This window comes from Micrasema longulum, unplaced genomic scaffold, assembly GCF_059751315.1.
Source record: "Micrasema longulum isolate JH-2025_06_02 unplaced genomic scaffold, ASM5975131v1 h1tg002293l, whole genome shotgun sequence".
NCBI classification, from domain to species: domain Eukaryota; kingdom Metazoa; phylum Arthropoda; class Insecta; order Trichoptera; family Brachycentridae; genus Micrasema; species Micrasema longulum.
The window spans coordinates 78,315-104,093 of record NW_028279447.1 but is presented as its reverse complement, the minus strand read 5'-3'; the positions used below and the strand labels follow the sequence as shown (position 1 = coordinate 104,093).

Below are 25,779 nucleotides of genomic sequence, written 5' to 3'. Positions count from 1 at the left end.
CGGAGGTAGGGGTAGTAGTTTAATGAGGTTCTAATTAACTATAAATAAAACAATCAGATTCATTTGTATATATATATTTTTATATGGAATAATATTGTAGACATTCTGTATATTACGACATTCGTCAATATGTTTTCTTTAAAATAAGGAGCGTATCATAAAATAATGGCTCTAACTAAAAAAATAATTAATACAAAGTGACACTATGATGAATGACTTTTAACAGGACGAATGATATGATTCCATCATGTAGTTAGGTATTCGTAATATTATATCTACTGTCAACAAGAGAGCAATATTAAATTTGATACATCATAGCATTAAAATGTCTGTAGTTTGATGTAATATTGGATGAGATAATGTCAACTAAGATCCACCCGCACACTCACACAAACATCATTCATATCCTAGTTCATACTGTACCGCTGTAGTCTACTTGGTAAGCGAGCATCTACATGTTTAATAATCTCGGAATAAATGTACATTTCACATATAATCCTACTCGTCGTGTGAACATTTGTGCCTCTTGTGGCAATATGATATTTCATCCTTAGGTCAATTCTCAACTTTCTACACACGCAGTTAACAGTTTCTTCAACAACCACGGACCATAATGGGTGATGGAGAGAAAACAAATAACACAGTTTCACAATATTCTAACTAAATTCTCGTACCAATTTAAATGGCTTTAATCTGTAATGAACAACAAGATGCTTATCAATTTACATAAAATCTATGATAAACTCCAGTTATAATACATTTAGCGTAGTATACAATACGATAAGATTATGTTTTTAAGTAATAAAGGAATTTTAAATGGTTCATTAAATTTCTTTAAACATCAATAGTTATGTATTGAATAAAATATAATAACAAATCTTTTTGAAACTATCATTATTATTTGAACTATACCAGTAAAAATCTTACCAATATTTTATTAAAAAAATAAGTAATGAAAAATTGTTAACCTAAATATGTCTATATTACAAGAGCCCAGCATTACTACTACTGGTTCTGTTCTCACCGGAGATCAGAATACGGGATGGGAAACTTATAAAGAACGATTCTTTTAATATATTCGATGGCCATTCAAACGGGAACAATAAGAAATATTGCGACAGTTAATAATACTGGGCTTAAAAAGACTTTAACAGTTAGTTTAATAAGTTAGGTAAATATATAGATTTATTAATTAGTACATGTCTATATTGTCTTGCTTCTACTCAGGCCCAGTCACCACACCTCCTGTACTGTGCGAAGATTTAACATCCAACTTATACTTAGAGACTTTGTGATTATTCCTAGGGTTAGTATGACCTGTAAGCGTTTCTTGTGTCTTTTCAGGTTCAAAAATATTCTATATAATACAAGTGAATTTATTGAACATTCTCTATTAAACAAGTTGTGAAAAATCTAAAAGTGCCAAAATGATAACAATACAACAGATGACAAAATCATATGAGTACTACAATCTTTATTACAAATATACATTAACTAATTTTAATGGAACAATCAAGATCAGAATAAATGCCGATGCGAGTTACAATGGCGACTTTCAAATTGTACGTAGCGTACAACGTCAATAATCAATTGGCTAAAAGTATAAAAGTAATGTTCAATATACAAGCAAACATTGTTTATGCTATGCAGAACATCGTCAACAGATTTCTGAATAAATATTTCATTTTACTACAATAATTTACACCTATAGTCTTTTAAGATAACAACATATAACAATTTCATAAAAGTTGAGGAATGTATCTCCGTAAATATAGAATTTAAGCTTCACTCAATGATATATATTCTTTGGGAAATTTTCTTTAGTTGATGACAGGAATTTCCTCTTCATTGCTGCAGAAGGAATGATTATAGTTTAAGAGGCAGAAGGTACAAACGCACACACAGGATTGCAAATTTGTGTTCTATACCCAAAGCAAAGCTTGGCCAATACTTCCTGTGCTTGCACACTTGTATGAAGATATAGTTAACTCTTTAAATAATATGATTGCGTCAAACAACATGGAGCTGATCAGTAGTGTGGCAACACCATTTCATTTCAAGTTCAGGATCATATAATGTGCTTGTTGCTAATGGATCTCGAAGAGTTTTGGAAGATTCAGATTTTTTTTTATGTTTGTAGTGTACGAATACTCGTTCAGTGGTTTGATGTTCTAACCTTTTGCTCTTTAATCACCACTCTGAAAACAAAAACAAAGTTGGTAGGTAGTTAATCTCATACATTTAGTAGTAATCTGTTTGATGCTGAATTACTTAGAACCAATTTTCTATTAACATATTTTGTAAATTACAGTTTTACACACAGTTTTGAAAATTAAATGATAATTTAAAAATAACATCTTTAAATTAATTTTTTAAATCAGTTGATTTCTATCGCCAAGGAAATGTTTGTAAAAACACATGAAAAAGTTTAGTGTTTTTTTTTCAAAATGTTATGTTAAAGCAAAAGAGAATTGCATAACTATGATGTTATTCCTCAAAATTGTGAAAATCTAAGGAAAAATGTCTGTTTATGGATAAATGATAATAAAAGAATGAAAAATAGTGATATAATGTTAGTGATATTAGAACCAATTATTGTTTCATTGATGATTCTTTATTTCTGAATTGTTCATTTCCAGAGAAGCCGCTCAGCTGAGTAGCGCAGATTGTAAAAGCTATTCAATGTTGACCGCTAGTTAAGAAAAAGTATGTGGTATTGCATGACAAAGTCAGTGATATTAGCATTTTTAGATAAAAGTTCAAATCGCTAAATAAGATGAATGGATAAGATTAGAACTGTCAAAAAACATGAGTTCAATAAAATACAATAAGATAATTAAACAGGTAGAACTCACATCACTCTTCTCTCTCTGCTAGTTTAGTCCTTCTTGTCTCCGTCCTCAGGGTCCTTCAGCATGTGCCATTGTGCGATTGGTCTCCTCGGTGAGGCAAGCATATCCGACCAGTGACGCAACTCTGTCCCAGACGCATTGTATCCCAACACCACCTTCCCTATTGGCTCTGATGTTCCGATACGATCATAGTCCACTACAGTCACCATCAGGTTTACTTTCTAAAGAAACAATACAAATACAGATAATCTACTCCTTATCATCTATTGATTGTAGCATGCGTTATAGATTTTATAAAACTAATTTGCTCAATATGTTGAAAATAGTGAGAAAATTTTAAGGCAATAATTTAAAATACTTGTTTGTAAAATAGTATATGAGAATATTTTTTTATGTTAAGTCATGCATTTATTAATTTTTTGCTATCTTTATATTTTTATGATGCCTATTTTTAAATAATTTACCTATGTGATCTATGTGCACTAGTTAAAAAATATTTTATCATAAAGCTCTATTAAATATAATATTATTATAACTATATATTACGTAATTTTATTGTAAGCGTTGCTAAATTTTAAATTTAATGAAACAATTTTATCCATTATTTACATTTTAAAATATTTTCTTTAGCGATGTACTCATTTAAAATTAAAGGGTGAGCCAGGGGTGAGCATTTAATTTATCTGAATTGAAAGCATTCAAACCATGCTACCATGCTATTTTCTCATCAAATTGGTGCATATTTGAGTCAAGCCCTATGTATGGCCACTATTTTTTTTTACGATCCTTACAGCTGATTTTATAAAAAAGTTATAAAAAAGTTAAGCCTTGGCTGTTAATTAGCTAAAATATATTATGACATACAAAAAAGTTGTAGTATATTGAAATATTAGGAGTAAATTAACTACTCATCATATTATTTATTTTTACACCCTATGGGCATTTAAGTTGAAAATAAGTTAGAATAAAATGAATTCTATGATGCTTGATGGTATTTAGCAGTGTTGTGAGCAGTAAGAAGTGAGTAGATTGCAATTAAGCTTTATATAATGATAAAATGTGTAGTCAATTCTATTCTCTAGTTAGCAATAGTTATGTATTATGAGTCAATGCAACTAGTTCAAGCTAATATAAAAAAAGTGTAAGAAAAGGTAGAATAAAGGAAGAAGATGTGATTCAGAAGTAACCGTTTGGTAATGCAGTTACGAGGAGAGATAGAAGACACCACTAGATTAAACTTTTCTGACAAAACTACACGCAGATTTTTTATTTCAAAATGACACTGGCAAAACATGCACAATAAATATGCAAATTCAAAATACATTTAAAATCTTTATAGGATCATTTTAATTGTTTAACTATTTACTAATTAAGAGTTTAAAAATATTTAAGTACTCAATTTGTGTTGAATTTAATAATAATTTATAGGTAAGAAAAACCCATAAAATGCTGTAAAAGAAATAAAGTAGACTTATAAATAATGTATCACATAAAAAATGCATAAAGACTCCATTGTATCATTTAATATATAAACTATTATTTGATGTCATAAGCTGCCGGCATATTATTATAAAATGAACTCTAAATAGAATAAAACAGATAATCCATTGTCCACATTTTAGCCAGGTAAATAATTATTCAAATCACCTTTGATAATATCTATAATCTGCATGTAGTATCTATCAGTTTATACATAGTATATAGTGTTACCATAAATAAGTGGCAACACTAGCTTGGAAAATGTTTAGTGTATTTTGTAAAAATTGTAATGTGATCTGTATTTATGAAAATGTGAAGAACAATAATTTTGAAAATGAAAAATAATACATTGAAAAATGATGATGGGTGATTGAAGTTTTTTAGTTCAATGAAAAAGAAAAATGTATGATTACATGAATGTTCTCAAAATGATACTTAATAGGCTTTGGATACCTACGATAATTTCAAGACAAATATATGTATTTCACCATTAAAATAACAATAAAATTAGTTGTTCGGGCGAAGTTTATCGTTATAAAAAATATCTTATTTAACTTTTAAAGATGATTTAAATGAATTAATGATTATTAATTTTAGTTATAAGTACACTTTTAGCACCATTATTGAGTAAACGTTGGTCTAACTAGGCATGTTTAATAATGAATGTTTGAGAGCGACAGTAATTGAAAACATTTTCAAAGTTATTAAACATATATCGTGGTTGGCGGCTTCAAAAGTTTATCTCAGCTCGTACCTGTATTTGTTCGAACGGCACTTCAAAAGTGAAAGACTCATTGTAATACGGATTCAGGGTGCACTTCTTGATGCTTGTCTTCTTCTTCTTCAGTCGCTTTCCGTTCTGCATCAGGGCTATCTTAACATACGGATCTGTGGGGCGGTAGGAGTTAAGAGGAAATAAATTAGTAACAATAAAGTAAACAGTAAACACATATTAAATGAAATGAACGATTGTGAAAATTAACAATATTACTAGTGATAGGTAATTAAAGTAATTTGTTCATAATTTGGCATGTAACATATCTTGACAGATAATCCTAATGAATACAAAACATTTAACTGATTATATAGATATTCTTTTTTGTTACCTGAGAGACCGCCTACGTCCATTTTCTTGAGATTTTTGGCTTCCAGAATGACCACAGTAAGTTTCCCGGCAGTCGGAACATAGCGCAATGAGAAGCAAATGTCTCCGAGCTTGTTATCCTGGAATTTCCATCCTCTGTTCAAGCACTCCGCTCAATACATTTCTTCAACTTTAATTAGTGTATTTGTGAAGTGTGGTTGAAATACTTATCCAAGTCTTCTTTGGATAAATAAGTCAACTTAGTGTGTGAAATTACATTGCATTAGACAGTATTTTTATTGAATTATCATTCGCCCGATGAATTGTATAATGTAATGAAATATTTTGAGTCAATGCTATTCTAAAACAATGCATTTCTAGAGGCAATTAGGCTACCAAAAGTTATTCAAACAGGTAAGTGTTGAATTTTTAGTGTTGTAGTTTGTATATTTAAATTAGATGTTAAAGCGACTGAGAGATTCATTTCGAGTAATGAATGTATAAATAGTTAAAAATGGAATTTTTTAATTTGAAGTTTACGTAGAAAATATTTAGACTACTTCACTCTCATAAAGTTAAGAGGACGGTGAGATAGACAGAGAATCAAGAGTGAGACAGAAGGAGCACAGGAAGGGGTCACAAGAGCCAAGGCAGGGTACACACAGTGACATATCCATATTGTCTAGAGAATATTAGTAAAACGGAGGAGGTCTGGGAAGTTCACAACACATTGTCGGTAATTGAGTATAAATGTAAATAATAGCATCTCGTGATCACCTAGAAGCGATTACCCACGGGTGACAATACAAGGCCGTGCCGAGCTTCGACAGGTTAGGTAGAGTTGACTGGTATGCGCGAGAGTGGCATACGCCTCCCTAGAATGGCGAAACTTGGCATTGCCTAATAACCACTGTGAGACAAAACACAGGGGGCTTATCAACAAAATATATATATTTATTTATTGCAACTTCTAAATGTTACGCACATTTTAACAACCACATGTAATCACAAAAATGAAAACATCCAAATAAATATTTTAATTCAATCTTTTTCAATAGATAAAATACGAAGCCAAAAGTATATTAATGTGGATCGGTTCTATATCCAATTGATAGTTACCGCCATAAGTTTGTTTAGCAACCAATATTGAATTACTGTTACGGACACCCAGCTCAAACCAGCCTTTCATTATTATATGAAAATCATCTAAACTTTTCTAAAATGACTACTGCTAAAATGGAATTATAAATATTGTGAAGTAATGATTTCGTACACGCTGTCGATTGAAATAAAAAAGGAAAAAAGAAATGTAAGTATATGAATTCATTTATGGTTAAAATAATCTCCATCTTATACCATTAAAAAATGAACAGGTAATGCCATGAAACTTTAAATAATCATTTGTAATTAACGGACTCACGGTACAGCAGTCTTCCCCGGAAACTAGTGGAACATGACAACACAGAAAGATACACAAGGTTAAACACTTTGCAACACAGATTAATATACATACATATACACAACAATATACACAGAAATCAAGACATGAAGTGTGACACTGAGGAGCAGGAACCGACAGTCACCATTTGTCACTTACCGTGAAAGAGTCTAGTTCTATGTCTAGTTCTAGGAACTATTATCCTCTACTCGGGCAACGCTGCTAGTGCTCCCGAGGTACAGACACATACCTGCAATCAACGATCCAATATCTCCTCCTCTTTTAAGCCATATCTTTAGAGTTGACTAACATGACACATGTTTGGAGGCTCTTGAGAAGGTTTTCTTTATGTATATTGAATCGTCTGTTACAGATTCCATTATAATTATGACGTCTTAATTTGTTGCTCAACAAGTTTGAGACATGCCTGCTTGTAATTTGACGGACTTATTTTAAAGAAATATTCTCTCAATTAAAACGTCATACCATCGGTGATACTGCAATACCGCGTAACTATTCATTGAATTTCTTGGCAGGGGAACCTAAAAAGCATTCTGTTAATATATTACTTACGATTTTATTCAATCTAAAATACCACTGGAGTATCGTAAAAACTACCCTTATTTAGAATAAAAATAGAAATAATATAAAACTAATGGCTCTTAGTCACTAAAACAAATTTATTTCTGTAAAACATTTTTGTAAAAATAATAGGTAACGCGGTATTGCAGTATCATTGACGATATTATAATTTCATTACACATAATATGTAGTAACAACACAGTAAATATGTATTTGAAATATATTCTACAAAACAAAAATAAAGTTACAGTGCGAATAATAAACTAATTGGTAGAAGTGTGTTGATAAGAAAAATAAGTGCTTTGGAAACAGAATAAAGATTGAAAAAAATTCCATTGGTTTTATCTTCAGTAGTAATAGATAATACATTCATGAAAAATGTTAATATTAATGTAACAAACAAGTTTAAATAAAAAAGTTTCCAGTGTGATAAAAAAAAGAATGGTATTCATTTGATAAAATGGTAATAGTATGTTATGTGCAGCAACCACAACGTCACTGCCACCACAAGTCAGTGTAGGATAACAGATTCATGCAGTTTACACGTGCACATGTGCATGCGACTCGTGCGCATGCGTGACCATGCGCGTGCGTGACCTCACAACATGGAACACAGCATGCTGCAGCCGCCCAACCAAAGAGCTCGCAATAAATGGTGATAAATAAAAATAATTGCTCGAGTCGATATAAAGGAACGAGAAAGAACACGAAGTAGGTAAACAGAACACGTAATGGCGAAATGTAGTTAGGTGGAGAGTAGAGAATTAGAGAGCAAATCTAAGAAATCGTTTGTTAACTCAAATATTATCAAATAATCTCTCAGAGTACTGGGAAATGATTTATTGAGATAAGATGAAATACTGTCGCTTAGGTCTAATGGCTGTGTAGGTAAAATGTGTATAGCTAGGGAAATGAATAGGTCAAGACACACCTTTTTGAATAATATTATAAACCAAATTATGTTTATTCTGATAGAATTTGATCAACCATAAATGGATATTTTGAAATTTAGATAACTTTTGAATAACCACTTTGTTTTACTGGAATAAAATATTATCTCACCACAAATCAAAAGAAATACGGGAATATTCTCTTGAAAGGCTTACGGTTTAATGATAGAACTCGTAAAGTGAACACCCGAAATCTCAAGTTGAGATCTCTAATGATTTTGGTGACTTATTCCGGTAAAAGGTGTGGTACCTCATTCAGCATTTGTTATGTCCATTTTGTTATAAAATAATACTTACGTGAATGATTGTTTTGATTGTATTTGAAGCGTCATGCAAATTGTGGAGGACACAACCAAACACAGCCACAAGCAGAGCAGAGAAAATATGAGGGAAAGAGAAAAACAATTCCAGTAAATACAGTAATGTCAATTATGTATTAATAATTATGATAATGTATAGAGGAGAGAATAAAAATCAATCATACAAGCGAAATCTTTCCAATTGTATTTTCAGCAACAGTATTTCATTTCTCATTCTAAAGAGCTACATGTAGCAAAATCTGTAAAAATGTTCAGTCACCTCCGTACAATTGGAAGATTTTGCAAAACTTCAGAATGCTTATCCAGAAACTGTGTCCATATTTGCTGTTCATAATCCAATAGAGATAGAAAATTCTAATGATACATGAAACATAGTATATAGTCTAATAATAAATATTATGTTTGTAAATTCTAATCCACACTTACTTTTCCCAAAATCAAAGCCTTCCTTATTATTTAAGGCAAGTCCTTCCTTAGTCTTTAAGCATTTACAAAAATGCGGATTTTCTCAAAAAAAAGTGAATGTGCCAAATATTAAAAAGCCAAAAATATTGTAAAAAGTAAGTTACAAAAACGAGACTTTGGGAAATTGAAAAAATCAATTAGTACAAACCTCGTAGTTTTAAAACTGGATAAACATGCAAAATGCTATTTTTTCTTAAATCAAAGTTGTTTGGAGTCAGCGAGTGATATTTTCATGGTTGTAAAATAATGAACAGATATAGAAATTTGATTTTGATCATCAGTGTTTAAAAAAATATAATAAAAAATAGAATGCATAAGAAAGTTGATAGTCTGTCTCTGGTTTACTATATTTTTGAGAGCAGAAGATTTTTCAGAAAGTGGGAATTATCCGAAACTATAAATTTGAAACGTTTTATCGGAGCACCAATCCTTTTAGTCACTTCCACGGATCTGCAAAGCCCATAATTAATATCTATTTATAGATTGATGGTAAACTAAAACAAGAAAAAATATTTCAATGCATAAATCAAGTAGTAATGATAAATCATTAGTAAGTAATAAACCTCGTCAATATTGAGATGATGAGAAATGATTTGTAACTACAGTTGATATATTTGTAACGATAGAATGATCCGAACTGGGTGTTGCAATTAGGTACATTTAGTAAGAAACGATAAATTGATTATATTAAAATTTATTTTTGTCATGTATCTATTATTGAGATTTTTTATTGTAGATGTGAATTTTTGACCTAAATAAGTTTAGCGAAAAAAACAGAGAAATGCCTAGTTATTAAAATGAATGTAGATAAAAAAGCCTTAATAAAGGTGTTTGGAGTGTCAAATGCTAATGAAACAAAATATAATACTGACTATTTTTCAATGAATAATTTCTCGTATGTAAAGCAATAATTATGCCCAAGTAGGTATTGAGCATGAAGAGGCGTTTCTTGTTGTTTGCGAGAACTGTTTAAGAGCCTCGCTTCATGTTTTTACTTCATTACTGGACACCCATATTAAGTATTTTTGTCTTATGTTGTATTGAGAAGTGATACTTGTTTATTTACCTAAACATTAAAAGAAATCATCATGAAAATAGGAGCTTTAAGGATATTATGCGTAGAACAAAGGAAAACAAGTTTGCCCGGTCACATTGTTGACTATTGCAATTAGATGTGTCGGTGTGCGTGTATGAGTAATGGTGTTTGTGTGCGGCGTATACCTGCCCTCCCTCTCCCTCTACACTCTGCAGCTCTCTCCACTCCTCGATAGTCTGCGCCAGGTCCACTTGGCAGAGAGGAACCTTCACCTCACCGATCTGGTCGTGTTTTGAGAAGCGGTCAAAGTCGAAGATGGCAAACACTAGAGTTTTGTTCATTGCATCAGCATATGGCACGCTCTGAAAGGATTTGAATGAAATATAAAAATGTATCGCGCACAAATCTTATTCGATCATAACATGCAAAACAAATTAAAAATGAATATTTCATGAAACTTTATGTAGCCATATGGGTGTATTATGTACCTAGGCCGGGCCGTTATTTAAAACCTTATATTGCCTCGTTTAAAATGAGGCTAATTCATCATTTTCCTTTCCACACCCCCGTGGTTCATAGAACACTGCATTGGCACCCCAAAGCAGCGTGTCTTGATCAATTGATTCATGAAAGTAAGCTGATCATTAGCGGTCCTACGTTTTAAGAGCCAGTTCAGGAACAATAAAATATTACACTGTAGAACCACCCTTTAAACTAATGTATGCGGTAGGAATCGAACCCAGAACCACAGAAGTAATAGGTAAACGCGCCAACCACTACACTTTGAAGCGGACAAATCTCCCCATGATTTCCCTTTTCAGGGTTTGGAGGAGGAGATTTAACAATCGAACCAATTCTGTATCACAAGCAGGACTGGATTATATTAATTTATGCTATGGAAAAAAATCTCACCTTGAAAATAAAGGTCTCATTAAAAATTGGGCTCAATGTTTTGCGATGAACTTTGGTTTCAAACTTCTTCTTTTTGTCTGGGAGTAGGTAAACCTTCACGTAGGGATCAGAAGTGCCTCCCATGTCCAAGGCAGGGAGATCTTCAGCTTGGATGACAGTCACTGACAAACTGTTGGAGTTGAAGTCATATTCCAGCTGAAATAATATAGAATCATTGATTTTATTTCGCTGAATGTAACCTTTGGTTTTGAGAAAATTTATTACCAAAATTAGTAAATGATTTAATTCATTTTATGTATGCAGTAATGAAACAGATAAAAAAATATATATTATTCTAAATTATAATGGACGTACCACACAGATCAAACAAGAAATTGGCGGAAAATCTGATTAGAATAATTCCAAGTATAAAATTTAGTTACCTACTAATTTTGCAAATTTCAATTTCATTTAGCATAATATACGTTTCTTTGACTTAAAATCTGTTTCCGAGGGTGCGCAATAAGTAACACGCAATTAATAAATATTGTATAATATATGTTGTTTCTTGAACAGCGGCCTTGAGGTAATTTTCGCTGAAATGGGGCTGTAAAAATTATACAGAATAGATAAAATAAAATGCCCACAATACTAGGCGTACGCGGCATTAAATTTTCTGAATTGAATCTTTAGTGGGAAAATGAATGGATTCTTACAAGATTGTGTTTGTATGCGCGCGCTGAAATTTAGTAAAAAAATGCCTTCGAAATTAGTGCTACGGGAAATTGGTTTTAAAAAATGTTTTATTAAAAATTAGAGCATCAAATTGTACAGCGAAGTTTCTTGAAAATGTATGAAAAAAATAATTGAATAAATACGAACTACTTTGAACGACGTCATTCGTTCTGCCGAATCAATCAATGATAGTGCGGTGGTAGATTTCCGTTATACGGGAAGCCAATCACCAATCAGAAGAACTCACCGACGAGAACTTGTGACGTCACACGCGGAGTAATTACAAAATCTTCAAAAATCATGGCGCTGATGGCTTAGTCAATTTGTGCATTGCACGACACACTATTAATCAAAATCTGAACTGTTTTCTGACCCGTGCAACTAATTTGTTACCCAGAGCAATCTCTTAATTTAATAACATTTTATCACAAAGAACGGTAGTGTTTTTTCATTTGCCTTCCTCAAAACTGTCTTTTTGAAAAAAAAAATCGTAATATTTGACGATACTGGAATTTTTACAGAATCTTCATACTGATTAATATCACATGCTACGAATACCAATAAAAATATGTGAAATAGATTTAGAGAAATTAATTGCACTTTTTAAATTAACATGGATATTGTGGAAAAGTGTTTTCACGCACAATTTAAAAAATGAAATTGTTAAAAAATACGTCTTTTAAAAAACGCGACATGATTAGCCTTGACAATTGTGACATCAAGACTCCTGATGATGTTCTGCTTTAATTTAAACGGTCACAAACAATGTTCAAAATTTGACCGAATCGTGGCGTATTAGGGGCGCGGCCAATTCAATGAACCGTTTTCACCGGAATTTAAAATTACAAATTAAAAACGATTTTTTATGCTTCTTACAAGTACAATTTTTTATTTTTTATTCGACAGTATTCCATAGTGATAATTTCCTATTCCCCTTTTGAATTGGTAGGTAGGTACTTGTGGCGTTAAATATAAATCTGAGATTTTTATTCAAACGGGCATGTATTTATGATGGGCGAACTGTAATTTGTGAATGATGACGACATAGGTACCTACGTGTATTTAAAATACTTTGGATTTTCAACTTTTTTCGGTATAATTTTGAAAAGTTTCTTTACTAATCAAACGTATTGTTTCTGCGTCCAAGAAAACATTTGATAAAACACAATTTCTTGTAGCTCTTCATTAGAATGTTATTTGCGATTAGTCATTACAAATAATTAATTTATTAGTGGAAGAAGGAAGTCAGTATATTTACCTTGTATTGGAGTTTTCCGAGTTTTACTTCGCTGACCTTGCTCTCCCCTTCATCGGGTTCCTCAGCGTTCTCCGTCAGCTCCTCCATATCGGGCTGCACCTGTGTGTGTGACTTGTCAATGGTCAATCATGAAGATTTACTGCTCAGAAAAATATGAGCTACTTGCCAATGGTCAATCATGAAGATTTACCGCGTAGAAAAATGTGAGCTACTTGCCAATGGTCAATTACGAAGATTTAATGCTCAGAAACATGTAAGCTACTCGCCAATGGTCAATCATGAAGACTTACCGCCCAAAAATATAATATGAGCTACTTGCCAACGGTCAATTACATCTTAATACACCATTTTTATTATTAGGTACTGTTTATTTACCCGTTTGGTTTATATATACATATTGTAAAATGAAGTCATGTCATGTCTCGTGTGGTTAGTATAAATAGTCATCATGTGATTTTAAATGTTGATTGAAAAATTGTCTCTGATACAAATTTTCAAGAGTCAGGTAAGTCATTGAAGTGTTTGTAGTCCATTGTAAGTAGATGTATTATTTTTTACTGTCCTGCATTCTTTAATCCTTGCCTTTTCAATGCGGTTGTGCTGTTTGGTGTTATTTTTGTGTATTTCCCATCGTAATTGCGTATATATTTTTAACTGTCTCAATTGTCGTCGGGTATTTAATGGCAAATTGGCGTATTTTATCGTACAATTCAGTGTAAGGGGTCAAGTTTGGCAGTAATATATAAGTAATTAGTAATGACGGGTTTTAAGTCAAATTGCTCTTTAAAACAAATATCAAAATGAATGACAAAATTCTCTTTCTGCTAATGTACTGATTAAGTTGGAGGAACTATGTATTATTTTGCGTTATGATTTACCCGGGTATTTAAAATTTTAGGGCTATTTTCTGTAGTCGTTAATTACCTTGTTAGAAAATGGAAAACAAGTTGTGATAGAGCGGGGTTCGAACCTTGGATCTCCACAATACTACAATTGATGATAAAATATTGTTAAGTTCTAAATAAGAGCTAGTTCAAGTTAAACTAAACATATGTAATTAAATTTTGAAAAACAATTCAAAAGAAAAAGTACCGTATTTTTCGGACCATAAGACGCACATTTTTACTCTAAAAATTTAACCGAAAAATGGGGTGTCTTATGGTCCGATGCGTCTTATCGCCCGCAAAATACGGTATGTTAATACAGGTGCCTAACAAAATGATTGACCATTGGCCAGTAAGCCAGAACCAGTTTTAAAATTTCTTTCATAGTAATGTTCACTCGGTTACCTACAGAACCCACGGGTAGGTAAGTTTATCCTTTCCACGATGATCTTCTGCTTCTGCGATAATATGAACATTATTAAAAATAGAAGGTCCATTTAAAGAAATTAGCATGCATGATTCATTCTCCTACGTATTTGGTTTAATAATGTGTAGAAAGGTAAAGTAAAATATGTTCATATGAAAGTTGATCATAAAGCATGCTAATCAAAAAAACTAAGCTATATAAAAATAGTGAAATATTTAAAACTGGTTTTGAATGGTCAAATATTGTTGACGGAGGATCAGAAGATCGACCATATGAAAATAAATAAAAGGAAGTAATGCCAAAAGGCTATCATTAGTTGGGTTATTCAATCATCGAATATTGGAATTTTCTCACAGTAAAAATCTTAAAAGTAAACCGATAAACATATTATTTATGAATTGTCTCGATAGGGAACTTCAATATTACAGAGCAATTTCCAAAAATTATAATGATTAAAAAATCCAATGTTAATAGTACTCGTATATTCACAATAGTAAGCACAAAAGTTGGGTAAAACATTATTATTTTAAGGCATGTCCTAATTATATGAATTTGTACTTTAAAGTTTTGATTAAAAATTGATAAGTTGCTTAAAAATGTATTTATTTCATACAAATACAAAAATCATTTTTTCTTTCTACATGAATACCTCCCTGGGCAAGGACTCCCGGTCTTAAACACCAATTAACTTCATGTTTTAATCTTGAATACTGATTTACAAATTTATTTACAATTCCACGATTTCGAACTGTAATATTTTAACAAAATATACAAAAACGTGTCTTTTTTTTCTTTGCAACAACGTAGGATAAAATTTTATCAATACATGTAAATGAAAGTTGATTTTGATTTTTTCTTTTACTCAAATGTATTACCCGTTTTTTTTATACTTAAGAAAGGAGTCCACGCAATATGTCCCCCTATTCCAAAAGACTTTTCTATTTTCTCAGTAAATATAAAATGTTTTTAAACTACAGAAGTTTCGTAACTATTATTAAAATGCATTAAACTTAGATAATAATTAAAGTGCAGAGTAAAAATAATTGTATTTAGTGAAAGGCTTATGTTTCGTTCCAATGGGTGATTAAAAAAAAGAAACATACATTTCTAGTTTCTGAAAAAGCACCACATAAAGCCTTTCATTAAGTAGGGTTGAATTTTAATCTTGGATAAATAGATAAGGCCTTAAATTGTATAATAAAAAACAGTCATTGACATTTTTAAACACGAGTTACGAGTGTGGTCACTATTACATTATGATAATTTATTGTGTAAGTGGAACAGTGTTCTCATTCATCGGGACCACAATATCAGGTGTTCGAAGACTCCTTTCTTAAGATTTAAGAAGTAAATAAAACTGTGATTATAAACCTAATCATGCTGTGCATAAAAATATTACAGGAAATTTCAAATGTAAAAAGAAGCTTTTTTATTTTCTCGCAAATCGTTTATAGTTAATTCTACGAGCTTCCAGTAGAATAATGTAGTAACTGTACATAGCTTCATTAAATAATATTTTGATTTTATGTTATTAAAAATACCTCTATGAGTTTTGATAATGTCATGAATTGAAAATGAAAACAAAATTATCTACATAAAAACAGTAAATATACCTAGTAGCTGAAACGGAAGTTTTTTAAAATAAAATAATTCTACTCAGCTGAAAACCGCGCTAACAAATAAATAAAATCAGGGCAAAGAGAGTAAAATAAAGCTAAAAAATGTATTCTTCTTAAGAATCTCGAAATAATTGATGGTAGCTGATTTGGATCGAAAATATTGTGCATATATTTAATTTTTGTGATTGTTACTTTTAATTCTCACTAGGTACGTAAGTAAACTGGAAACAAAAAATAAAAATATTTAATAAAACGCTGGGGGATCAGGTAACTAAATATATGGGGATATAAAAAGGACTATCTGAGAGAAACAGAAATGCATTTATTACATAGATCAATTCAAATAAAATTTGTTTTTCAGAACGATTGGTAAAAACATTACATGTGTCATGCCTTAAGAAAGGAGTCAATCACGGATGATTTACACATCCTCGTAGTCCACGTGTTGGTCCCCATTCAAATATGCTTTTCTATATTCTTATTGGATAACTGAATACCCGCGTTACCATATCTCGAAATTTTAATTAATTCGACGGAAACAAAAATATGGTCTGATTCACTGGAAATTTTAAGCCGTTTCTGGAAACACAAACATCAGCTCTAAGAGAAACATACGAGTCAAATACGAGTATTTATATTATTACAATTGTATAAAATATAGAAAAGTATATTTGCTGAAGTGTTGTTCGTTTCTCGTGATTTGTGTTAGGTATATTTTGAAATCTATCATTTGATAAATGACTACGTAGTAAAGACTCCCCTCTTATAGCCCATTAGAAAAGTTCATATAGTTTATAATACCCGCCCCGACAGACGAACATAGACCCCTGAGCATTTGAGCATCATTACACAGACTTCAGTCAATCTGCTAATTTATGAAAATCTTTACACCATTTTCATAAGAAAATCTACGATACCGGAGACGTTTTCTAAATTCGATCGTATTTGCAACCATTAAATTATTGCGTACAATTTGCATAATTAAATTTTTGCTTATGGTTTATAGTCCTTAAAATGTAGCTCGATTAGAATGACAGCTGTCAAACAAATTTCATTAGTGATGGGATCTACTGATCACTGATCAAATCGATTTAATCAGTTATTTCATGCAATCATGAAACTCTGTTTCCGAAAATTGATATAAAAAACGCAAAAACAAGCCTGTTTTAGTGTGTTTAACACAATTATTCAACAAACAATGAGACAATTATACCTTTTTTCATGAACAACATCAAATTCGTTATTTTTTTATTCGATCAATTTGTCCCATCTCTAACGTTTTTGCAAGATGATGTAACCTTGTAAGAACGTCGTTAATAATTAGGTTTATTTTAGTTTTAACGCTGATTTTATATACTAATGTTGATTTATGTTTCAAGCATTGTATTAAAAAAATAAATTAACTCGCCAGATGCAAATGATTTTACGTGTGTCAATATAAATAACTCCTTTGACGTTACTACAAAGTTATTTCGTCACTTTTTCTGACAGCTATCATTCTAATCATGTTACATTTTAAGGACTATAGGTGAAAAATTTCCTGGATTTAAAATATCCAGAGGAAACAAAATATCAGTAGGTATATTTTTAACTTTTCGAATATTTCAATAAAGACTACTACTATTATTATTGTTTTAATTTTTTTACTGTTTCTCTAAACAAGGCAAACGACAATAAATATTTTCTTCGTCTTGGTTGTTATCGTTTGAATGGACATTATTTGATCTTTCTCATCATTGGACGATTGATTAATTTGACTTCTTTTTGGCAGTTACATATTCATTAATCACAAGGGTACTTAAGAACGTTTTTCTAAAAGCTCCTCTACATACACAATAGATAGACACAATATTGAACAATGTATTATTATATAAATTTAAGCTCGTCAAATTAAACTATGCAAAGTTACAGCAGAGTTTAGATAGTGTACCACCTAAATAGATTCTTTTATTATCATTAGATTCTATATTCTCTATTAATAATATTAGCAATAAAAATAACATATTTTTGTGAATAATATTAAACAAAATAAAAGTATTCAAATATTTTTATTTAATTAAATATTTGAATCACCAACTTTGTGGATGATTTTTATCCGATATTTTTCATTTTGATAACTTGGAAAATAAAACTACTTCACATACGTTACGTGCAATTAGTTTAATTTTATAAATATTTTTTGTTGTTGTTGGTTTGTAATGAAGTCTACTTTTGCAATAAATTTTAAGGCAACTTTTTTTTAACAACAACAACGCAACACTAGTCGTAGATAAAAATACTCTAGTTGAAGATCAGGGCCCCGATTACAGTAGGAATTAAACATTTATCTTCAATTTTATTTACCGAGTAAAATTAAGTTTTCTGTATGAAAAGCAGAATATGCATACATTTTTTTCTTCTAAACATGTTCAATTATAGGTTACCGACGAAGGCACTTTAAATGTTCATGCAAATATACTCATTTCCGTACACAAATATCGGGTTTTATTCTTAGACAGTCGAAGATAACTCTGTTAACTTCCCATTGTAATCGGGGCCCTGGGGTGCTATTCTGAACCGCACTCGTGCCACGAGTGTGGTTCAATTTTGTATGTAAATACACGAGATAATACGGCCACGAGAGCGTTTGGAATAGCACCCCTGGTCTTGAAAATGTCAATATTTTTTAGGACAGTGTATGAGTAGTTGGTATTAGAATCTTTTAAATGTAGCCGTTTTTAAAGTAAGCCATAAATACCATGTTTTATAAAAAAGGCAACAGAGAATATGTTATCGCAATAAGTTTGATTATATTATTAACTATTGTTTTTCCTACATAATTATGTTCAGAAATTATTTGGTTGTAATATTTCTACATAAACGGTCAATTGATTTCTCATTTTAAATTTGTACTTAAATTGGCATAGTAAAATTTATCGAACTTTTCTTTGCAAGGTTAGGTTAGGTTAGTATCGTTAGATTTGGCAGCCGAAGCCGCATATGAGGGTGGAGAAATAACAAAGAGGGTCGTACCTTTTCCTTATAAGCGGATCCTAAAAGCTGTACCGATTTCAGGTCCACGCCTTTCATGCCCTTCTTGCCATCCTTGGATCTCCTCTTGCGGAAACATCGCCTGATGCAGCAGAAGCAAATTCCCAGTACGACCACCGAAACACCTGCGTTCGAAGGGAAAATAATATAATGTATGAAATACCTTCGTATGCGTGAAATGCGAGCTTGAAAACCAGGAATCATATGGTAAAAGCGATATTGTTTATTTATTCATTCAAAATTACACTCGTTTAAATATTAATGAACTTATTTATATGTTTATTATATTTATTTAACTTTTGGTACATAATGTTATTTGTACATTGACGGGCTAGTTGCCAAATGACAATTTCTTCCAACAAACCTATTGTATTCAATTATAGTTTTATTTTTATAATTTAAGTTACATAAAATATTCAATATAGAATAAAGATTAAAAAGCTAAAGATATATAAAAAAAGAAATAAATGTATTTGTTTATAAACTACCTTAAATCGAAACTATTACTCAATGGGGAAAAGGAAAAAAGAGGAAAGAGGAAAGGAGGAGAGATTAAGAAAGGGAAAGGAGATGTTTCTTCGGACGTGATTTAAACAGAGATAATGTAGTAACATCTTTGATGGTGGATGGGAGATTATTCCACAGTCGAGCCGCATGGACACTATATGAGTTAGAGAAGAAAGAGGAATTGTGGATGGGTATTAAGAGAGTGCCTTGAGAATTAGAACGAAGAGGTAAACCATGAACTGATAAGCGTTAGGACTATGAAGTACATTGAACAGAAGCGAGAGGGAGTGATAGTCTCTTTTATTAAGGCTTTTTGGCTGTGCCCGTGTCAAGCCATAATAATTACCAATAAAAAATACATAGTAACATTAATTAGATTAAATTATAATGACATGTGATGCAATAGAATAAGAATCCAAAAAAAACAAAGCATAAACAATAAAATTCCGAAGAATACAATGTAAAAAAGAAAATCAGATTAAAAAATAAATTATACAAATTTAGATTCATAAATAATCAAATAAACAAAATAATATTATCATTGAAATCAACAAAATAATAGTATGATAGTAAAATATAGTAGTATTGAAAAAAAAAACAAAATAATGGTATTATTGAAATCAATAGAACAAGAATAAATATCTAAAAACATAATTGAAATGATAATTGAGATATGGTTTCTAGAAACTCACTCTATACTATAGTAAGAAATATGAGTAATATATAATATGCCCAATAAGATTAAGTACTAAATTAAATAATACAAAAATACATAAAAATATCAAGGTACATAAAACGCAAATCAAAGTAAAAGTATGTAAGGAAAGCAGATTCGTCAATTTTTTCTAATTGCTAATCTCGAACTTTAAAAAAATTGACAACCTCGTCCCTATAGATGTGATGATTACTTTCAAAATACAGTTTTATGAGTTTAAAAACAGTGGATTTAACGAAAGCAAAAAGTTTTACTTTCTGTGCATTAAAAAAAAATTTTTTTACTCAAAAAGTTGGGTTCTTTACTACTTTTTAAAGAAAAAAAAAATGAAATCAATTGAAAGGAATTAAAAATATTTTTGATAACAATAGTTATGCATGCATCCCTTTAAAATACAACAAAAACAACATTCCCTTTCCGCACCTAATGGTGCAAAGGACACTGTATTGGTATACCACTCGCTGCGAATCTTAATATTTTTTTATTAAACAATGTTAAGATGATCAGTCTTACGATTCAGGTACCAGTTCAGGGACTATAAAACATTCTGATGTGAAAACACCCTTTTAAATAAATATTTCACATCAACCATGCCGGGAATCGAACCCGAGACCTCTCGTATGGTAGGCAAACGCGCTGACCATTGCACTACGAGGCCGACTTTAAAACACACCTAGAACAATATAATACATTTTTTATACTACCAGAATTGAGGTCTATATTTTCTATAATTTTGTATTAATAATAATCACAAGAGTATCGTAATAACGGAGACCGGTAGATCGGTCTACCACTAAAATTTTCAAATGCAATATGTTTATTATTTAAAGAAAAACATATTAAATAGCTTTGGAAGACGTACATCGAAACCAAAAATGTGTCCTTTAAAAGATTAACACAGTTTTCCAAATAAAAAAAACACAGGATATGTATTTTTCGTGTCTTTGGTGTGCATGGTTGTTAAAAAAACCAATATATACCCACAAATAACTAATAAGCTGTATAACGTTGTTTTTTTTAATCATAAAATATTTTTACGATAGAATATCCAACATCAATCTCATTAAAATCGCTGTCACTACAATTCAGTGCATAAATACCCTAGAGTATATACATTACTCTAAAATAAATCTTCTTCAAGTGCCTTGCCGGGTCCCCCGACGTTGGCGATCACTACAACGAAAGCACATGTATCTGTCCTGCGCTAATTTTACATTTCGCAGCCAGGACGACTGCTTATTGATGTACTCGCCGTAGTGATTCCTGGGAAAAGATGACCAGAGTGGTTTCCCGTTGCCTTCTCTAAGATTACTTACCCTTTTTATGTATATTTTTACTCAGTTAACAACACGAGAAAACTTCGTTCGTGGTTTTTTATAGCTTTATTTTACCTTTTTTTTTTTTTAAAAATACACAAGGGTTTAAAATGACAACCATAGAAGATGCCATGTTCATTGGTAAGGGGGCGTTTGCATTGTATGAAGATCCTTACCGATAATGATGGCGACAAGGCCCCAGGTGGGGATGCCCATTCCTGTGGCTATCTTGGTGACCATTTCGCCAGCCTTCTCCACGTCTGACTTTGTCGGTGCTGCTGGTGGTCCAGTGGAAGACATCTCATCTGAAAATTGAAGTTGAAGATTCGATATATGTATTTTTTTACATTATAAAGTAATGCCTAGTGGGAGAAGACCCGTGCTAAGGCAGACTAACATATATGTTTATTACTATGTCTCCATATACATACACACACACGTGTGCACCTTTATAAACATTCATACATATACACATGCATAAACATATATACATGCATATATACACACACATATACATACAGTTGTGTAGTAATAATGATTAATAACCTCAAATATAAAAATACTTCGGAAAATTTGATTTCAACAGAAAGGTAAAGCGCTCTGTCAACATATAAAACTGAAATTTTATTTATTTTATTCACAATGTATTTACGTAACATTTATTAAGACACAAATCTCAACTCAATAGAACCAAAGTCTTGTGTTGAGTTGGGACGAATATATTAATATAATAATAAAATAATCATAATATAATAAACAAATATAATATATATTTAACAACATACATATAACCTTTTTTTTTAGATATAGCAAAATCATCATTGAAAAATACATGGCATATCAACATATAAAAGGACAAACAACTGAAAAACATTTGAAGTACATAAAAAAGTAAAAATCAACGAGAGGTGTCTCTTTGCAAAAGTCATCCGGGTTTTCGGTTTAACATAATTCATATCCTGGGAAAACCTCGTGCAAACGTTTTGCTGAGACCTCTCCTTATCGTTAGACCAGAAGTGTGTCAGTGCCACTTTTAGGTAAAGTTGCCTTACATCCAGTACCTTCATGCACTGGAACAACTGATCTGACGGATATGTTGGAGGCCGCCAAAATACGACTTTAGCAATAATTTCTGTGAAATTATAAGAGGCTTTAAGATGGATGCTGCACAACCTCTTCAGCCGGCTATTCCATAGACTACAGTGGATTGAAGCGGAGTAAAGCACACACTTCTGATAGTGTCAATATCCAGAATGTCTCTTAGAGAGCAAAAAATATGGCACAGCATTCTTAACTTAGAAGTCAGTGATTAGACCTGAGCCTCCCATAGTAGACTCATATCAATGATAATACCTAGTTCATTCGGCTCTTGGGCTAATAAATTTTTTGATTCGAGTATCAAAAATGATGATGTTACTGTTGTTCCTCAGTCATAACAGAACTGTAGATAAACCGTTGAAGGAAGATATGCAGAAATATGTAAAAAGGTCGCAGGACTGTCAACAAATAAAACTGTCACATCGAAACTCGACTAGTTGAATTATAAATTAGATAACATTACCGTGATGCCTAAATTTTTTACTATCAGAATTCAATAGATTAACTTGTTTGACCAATATCACTTTATCTTCTCTTTAACGTTTTAAAACAAATCGGATTTTTAATTTAGAAGAAATTCAGTGACAACTATCCCGCCAGATCCTCACACAGTAACGGTAAAATCAGCTAAAGGGAACATACCATGTATTACGTCAAACATAAACCTTATTCATAATAAACGAGGTAACAAATAAAACAAATTTCATGTAAAAATATTTGCATTATTTGAGAAAATCTGTTTTTGTTCAAATCTGTGCTCATTTTATTTCGCCGAAATGCTGTCCGGCCTCAAGTCAATGTTACGTCACCGAAGACCTACTATTCTATTTGGGTTGTGGGTGTGGAAGCGTTTTGCATATATGTACATCAAGGTTGTTCAAAATCCAGGATAAAAATATTAAGTTCTCCAAAACAAAAGCCATCATTAGGAGAAATATTCAAAATTGGATTTTGTCTAGGGGAAAATACCATCGCAAGAGACTGCTGTGAGACATTGCATACATTTATTTATTACTAGCTTTTACCCGCGGCATTGCTTAAGTCGTATTGGGGAGAAATTATTTAGGTAATTAATTCGTTTTGTCGTTAATCAATAAGAGTTTTCGTTTATCAATAAGAATTTTCCCGATGGAATGACATATTTGATCGAGATTGAAAGTAGCTTGGTCTTCCAACTATCGTTAAGAAAAAAAATTCGACAGTTCGTTAGTCTACGGTGAAGTAGCATCGTTAGTTTGTTCGCAAATCATGCACAGGGATAGCCGGAGAGGCGAGAAGTAATAAAGGATACTTATTTTTCATTCCGAATTTAAAAAAATATACTGAAAAATAATAATAATATATCTATCAACAATGATCCATTGATATATATATATATGTGCTGTTATCGTTTTGGCTATTGCCTACTCCAGTCATGTGTGAGATGTCTTATTTTTCTCTGCGGAGTATGGCTATTATCACAGCTATCTCCACCTTATTGACTGCACACCTAAACTGTGATGCGGTACTCTTTCTGGACCACTGCAGATTTAGGAGCCAGGAAGTCCTTCGACAACCCGGTCCTCCTTTGCCATTTTATTGTTCCCTGTATTATTCATTGTAGGAGCTGGTATTTTTCTTCTATCATTACATATGGCCAAAGCATTGCAACTTCCTAGTTTTAAAATTAAAGCCAGGTCTACCGCCGCTTCCTTAAAAGGCTCATTATAGGAGGCTGCTGCGTCCGTTTGCAGACTTCAATGTTATTTATGAAATCGAACCACCTTATGCCTTAAATTCTCCTCAGGCACCTTGTCTCAGAAGTTTAGTGTTTGGAAAGCCTCAATCCAAGCCTCCTCTTTCACCCGCCTTCGGGCTTCCGCCTTCCTAGAAGACTTTATTCTCTTTATTCGGTGGAACTAAAGGACGCGGGATTGACGCAAGAGGAGGCGAGAGTGCTGGCTAGCGAAAGGGTCTCCTGGAGGCGTTCGGTGATACCAAGATGCTTTAATTAGGAGCGACTGTGGAAAAGAAGAAAAGGTAGATCCTTTTTCGTACACTGTAGAACAATCTCATTTCGAACTCTGTCTCTCCAAGTGAAATGTCAGGAGGTTTATATATTTACCTAGGTCAGGGAGCTCAGTGGTGGTGGACTTATGGCGCTGGTGCTTGTTGAAGTTGTGCAGGGCCAGGGTGGGCGTTGGAGAGGGGGGCGGCGCGGGGGGTCCCGCCTCCGTGCTCTCCCCGCCCTCCTCGCCGCCCTCCCCCGCCCCCAGGAGGCGACGGAAACTCACGATAGATGGCGCCATTATCTGGAAAGAAAACATATATCATTCTCAATTTTTAATTACTCCCAATTACATTACTTAATTTTCCTAAAATACGTATTTGAATTTTTATCATTCGCTCAAACTTATTAATGTTTGAAGCTATTTAACAAGTTGGTAGTAACTCACTATTAATAATTGGTTATCCTGTGGAGTTAACAAAGTGGAAAGTTAACAATGTTACATTCATCGAGTTACTCTATGATGTATGAAAAAAATCGTAAAAATGAACTAGATACTTTAAATGACGTTACAAGTTGTTCCAAGAATAGAGTGTCGTGATATATTTTCGGTTTCTGGGAAGCCAACCCACCAATCAGGACTAATCACAGAAGGAAACCAGTGACGCCACGCGCGGAGTAATAATAAAACACACAATTTAAAAAATCGTTGCGATGACGACACGACACATAAAAATTAAAAAAAAAAAAAACATAGTTTGATAGTCAATTAACAAATAATAATTTTAAATAACACTAAACTTTCTCTTAACTAACGAACTTTTGTGTAACGTCAAACTTGAACTATTTATGAGCAAAACCTTTATAATAATCATCATCATTCCCTTTCCGCACTTAATGGTGCGTAGGGCACTGGATTGGTACACCAATCGCAGCATATCTCTATCAGTTTTGTTACATGAAGGTAAGGTGATCAGTCTTACGCTTTAGGTACCAGTCCAGGGACTATATCATATTGTAGTGTAAAAACACCCTTTTAAATAAATATTTCATATCAACCATGTCGGAGATCGAACCCGAGACCTCTTGGTAGGCAACTGCGCGGA

The 25,779-nt window shown here is 32.1% G+C and overlaps 1 protein-coding gene across 8 annotated transcripts in view; it reads right to left on the bottom strand.

Moving 5' to 3' along the window:
* Positions 1–2,057: 2,057 nt before the first annotated feature.
* LOC148272560 (synaptotagmin 1-like) overlaps positions 2,058–25,779 on the bottom strand; it is an 85,511-nt gene continuing 61,789 nt past the window's right edge. For 2 of the 8 annotated variants that reach the window (XM_088239875.1, XM_088239876.1), the window contains exons 2-11: positions 24,791–24,977; positions 21,765–21,893; positions 19,033–19,175; positions 13,091–13,189; positions 11,119–11,313; positions 10,392–10,568; positions 5,438–5,555; positions 5,086–5,219; positions 2,856–3,073; positions 2,058–2,198 (exon numbers count right to left, since the gene is read on the bottom strand). In XM_088239875.1, the coding sequence (XP_088096001.1) occupies positions 2,879–3,073; positions 5,086–5,219; positions 5,438–5,555; positions 10,392–10,568; positions 11,119–11,313; positions 13,091–13,189; positions 19,033–19,175; positions 21,765–21,893; positions 24,791–24,974 (1,374 nt within the window). In that variant the 5' untranslated portion in view covers positions 24,975–24,977 and the 3' untranslated portion in view covers positions 2,058–2,198; positions 2,856–2,878. The remainder of the gene's footprint in view (positions 2,199–2,855; positions 3,074–5,085; positions 5,220–5,437; positions 5,556–10,391; positions 10,569–11,118; positions 11,314–13,090; positions 13,190–19,032; positions 19,176–21,764; positions 21,894–24,790; positions 24,978–25,779) is intronic. The other 6 variants (XM_088239880.1, XM_088239881.1, XM_088239878.1 and 3 more) reach the window with 5 other exon arrangements.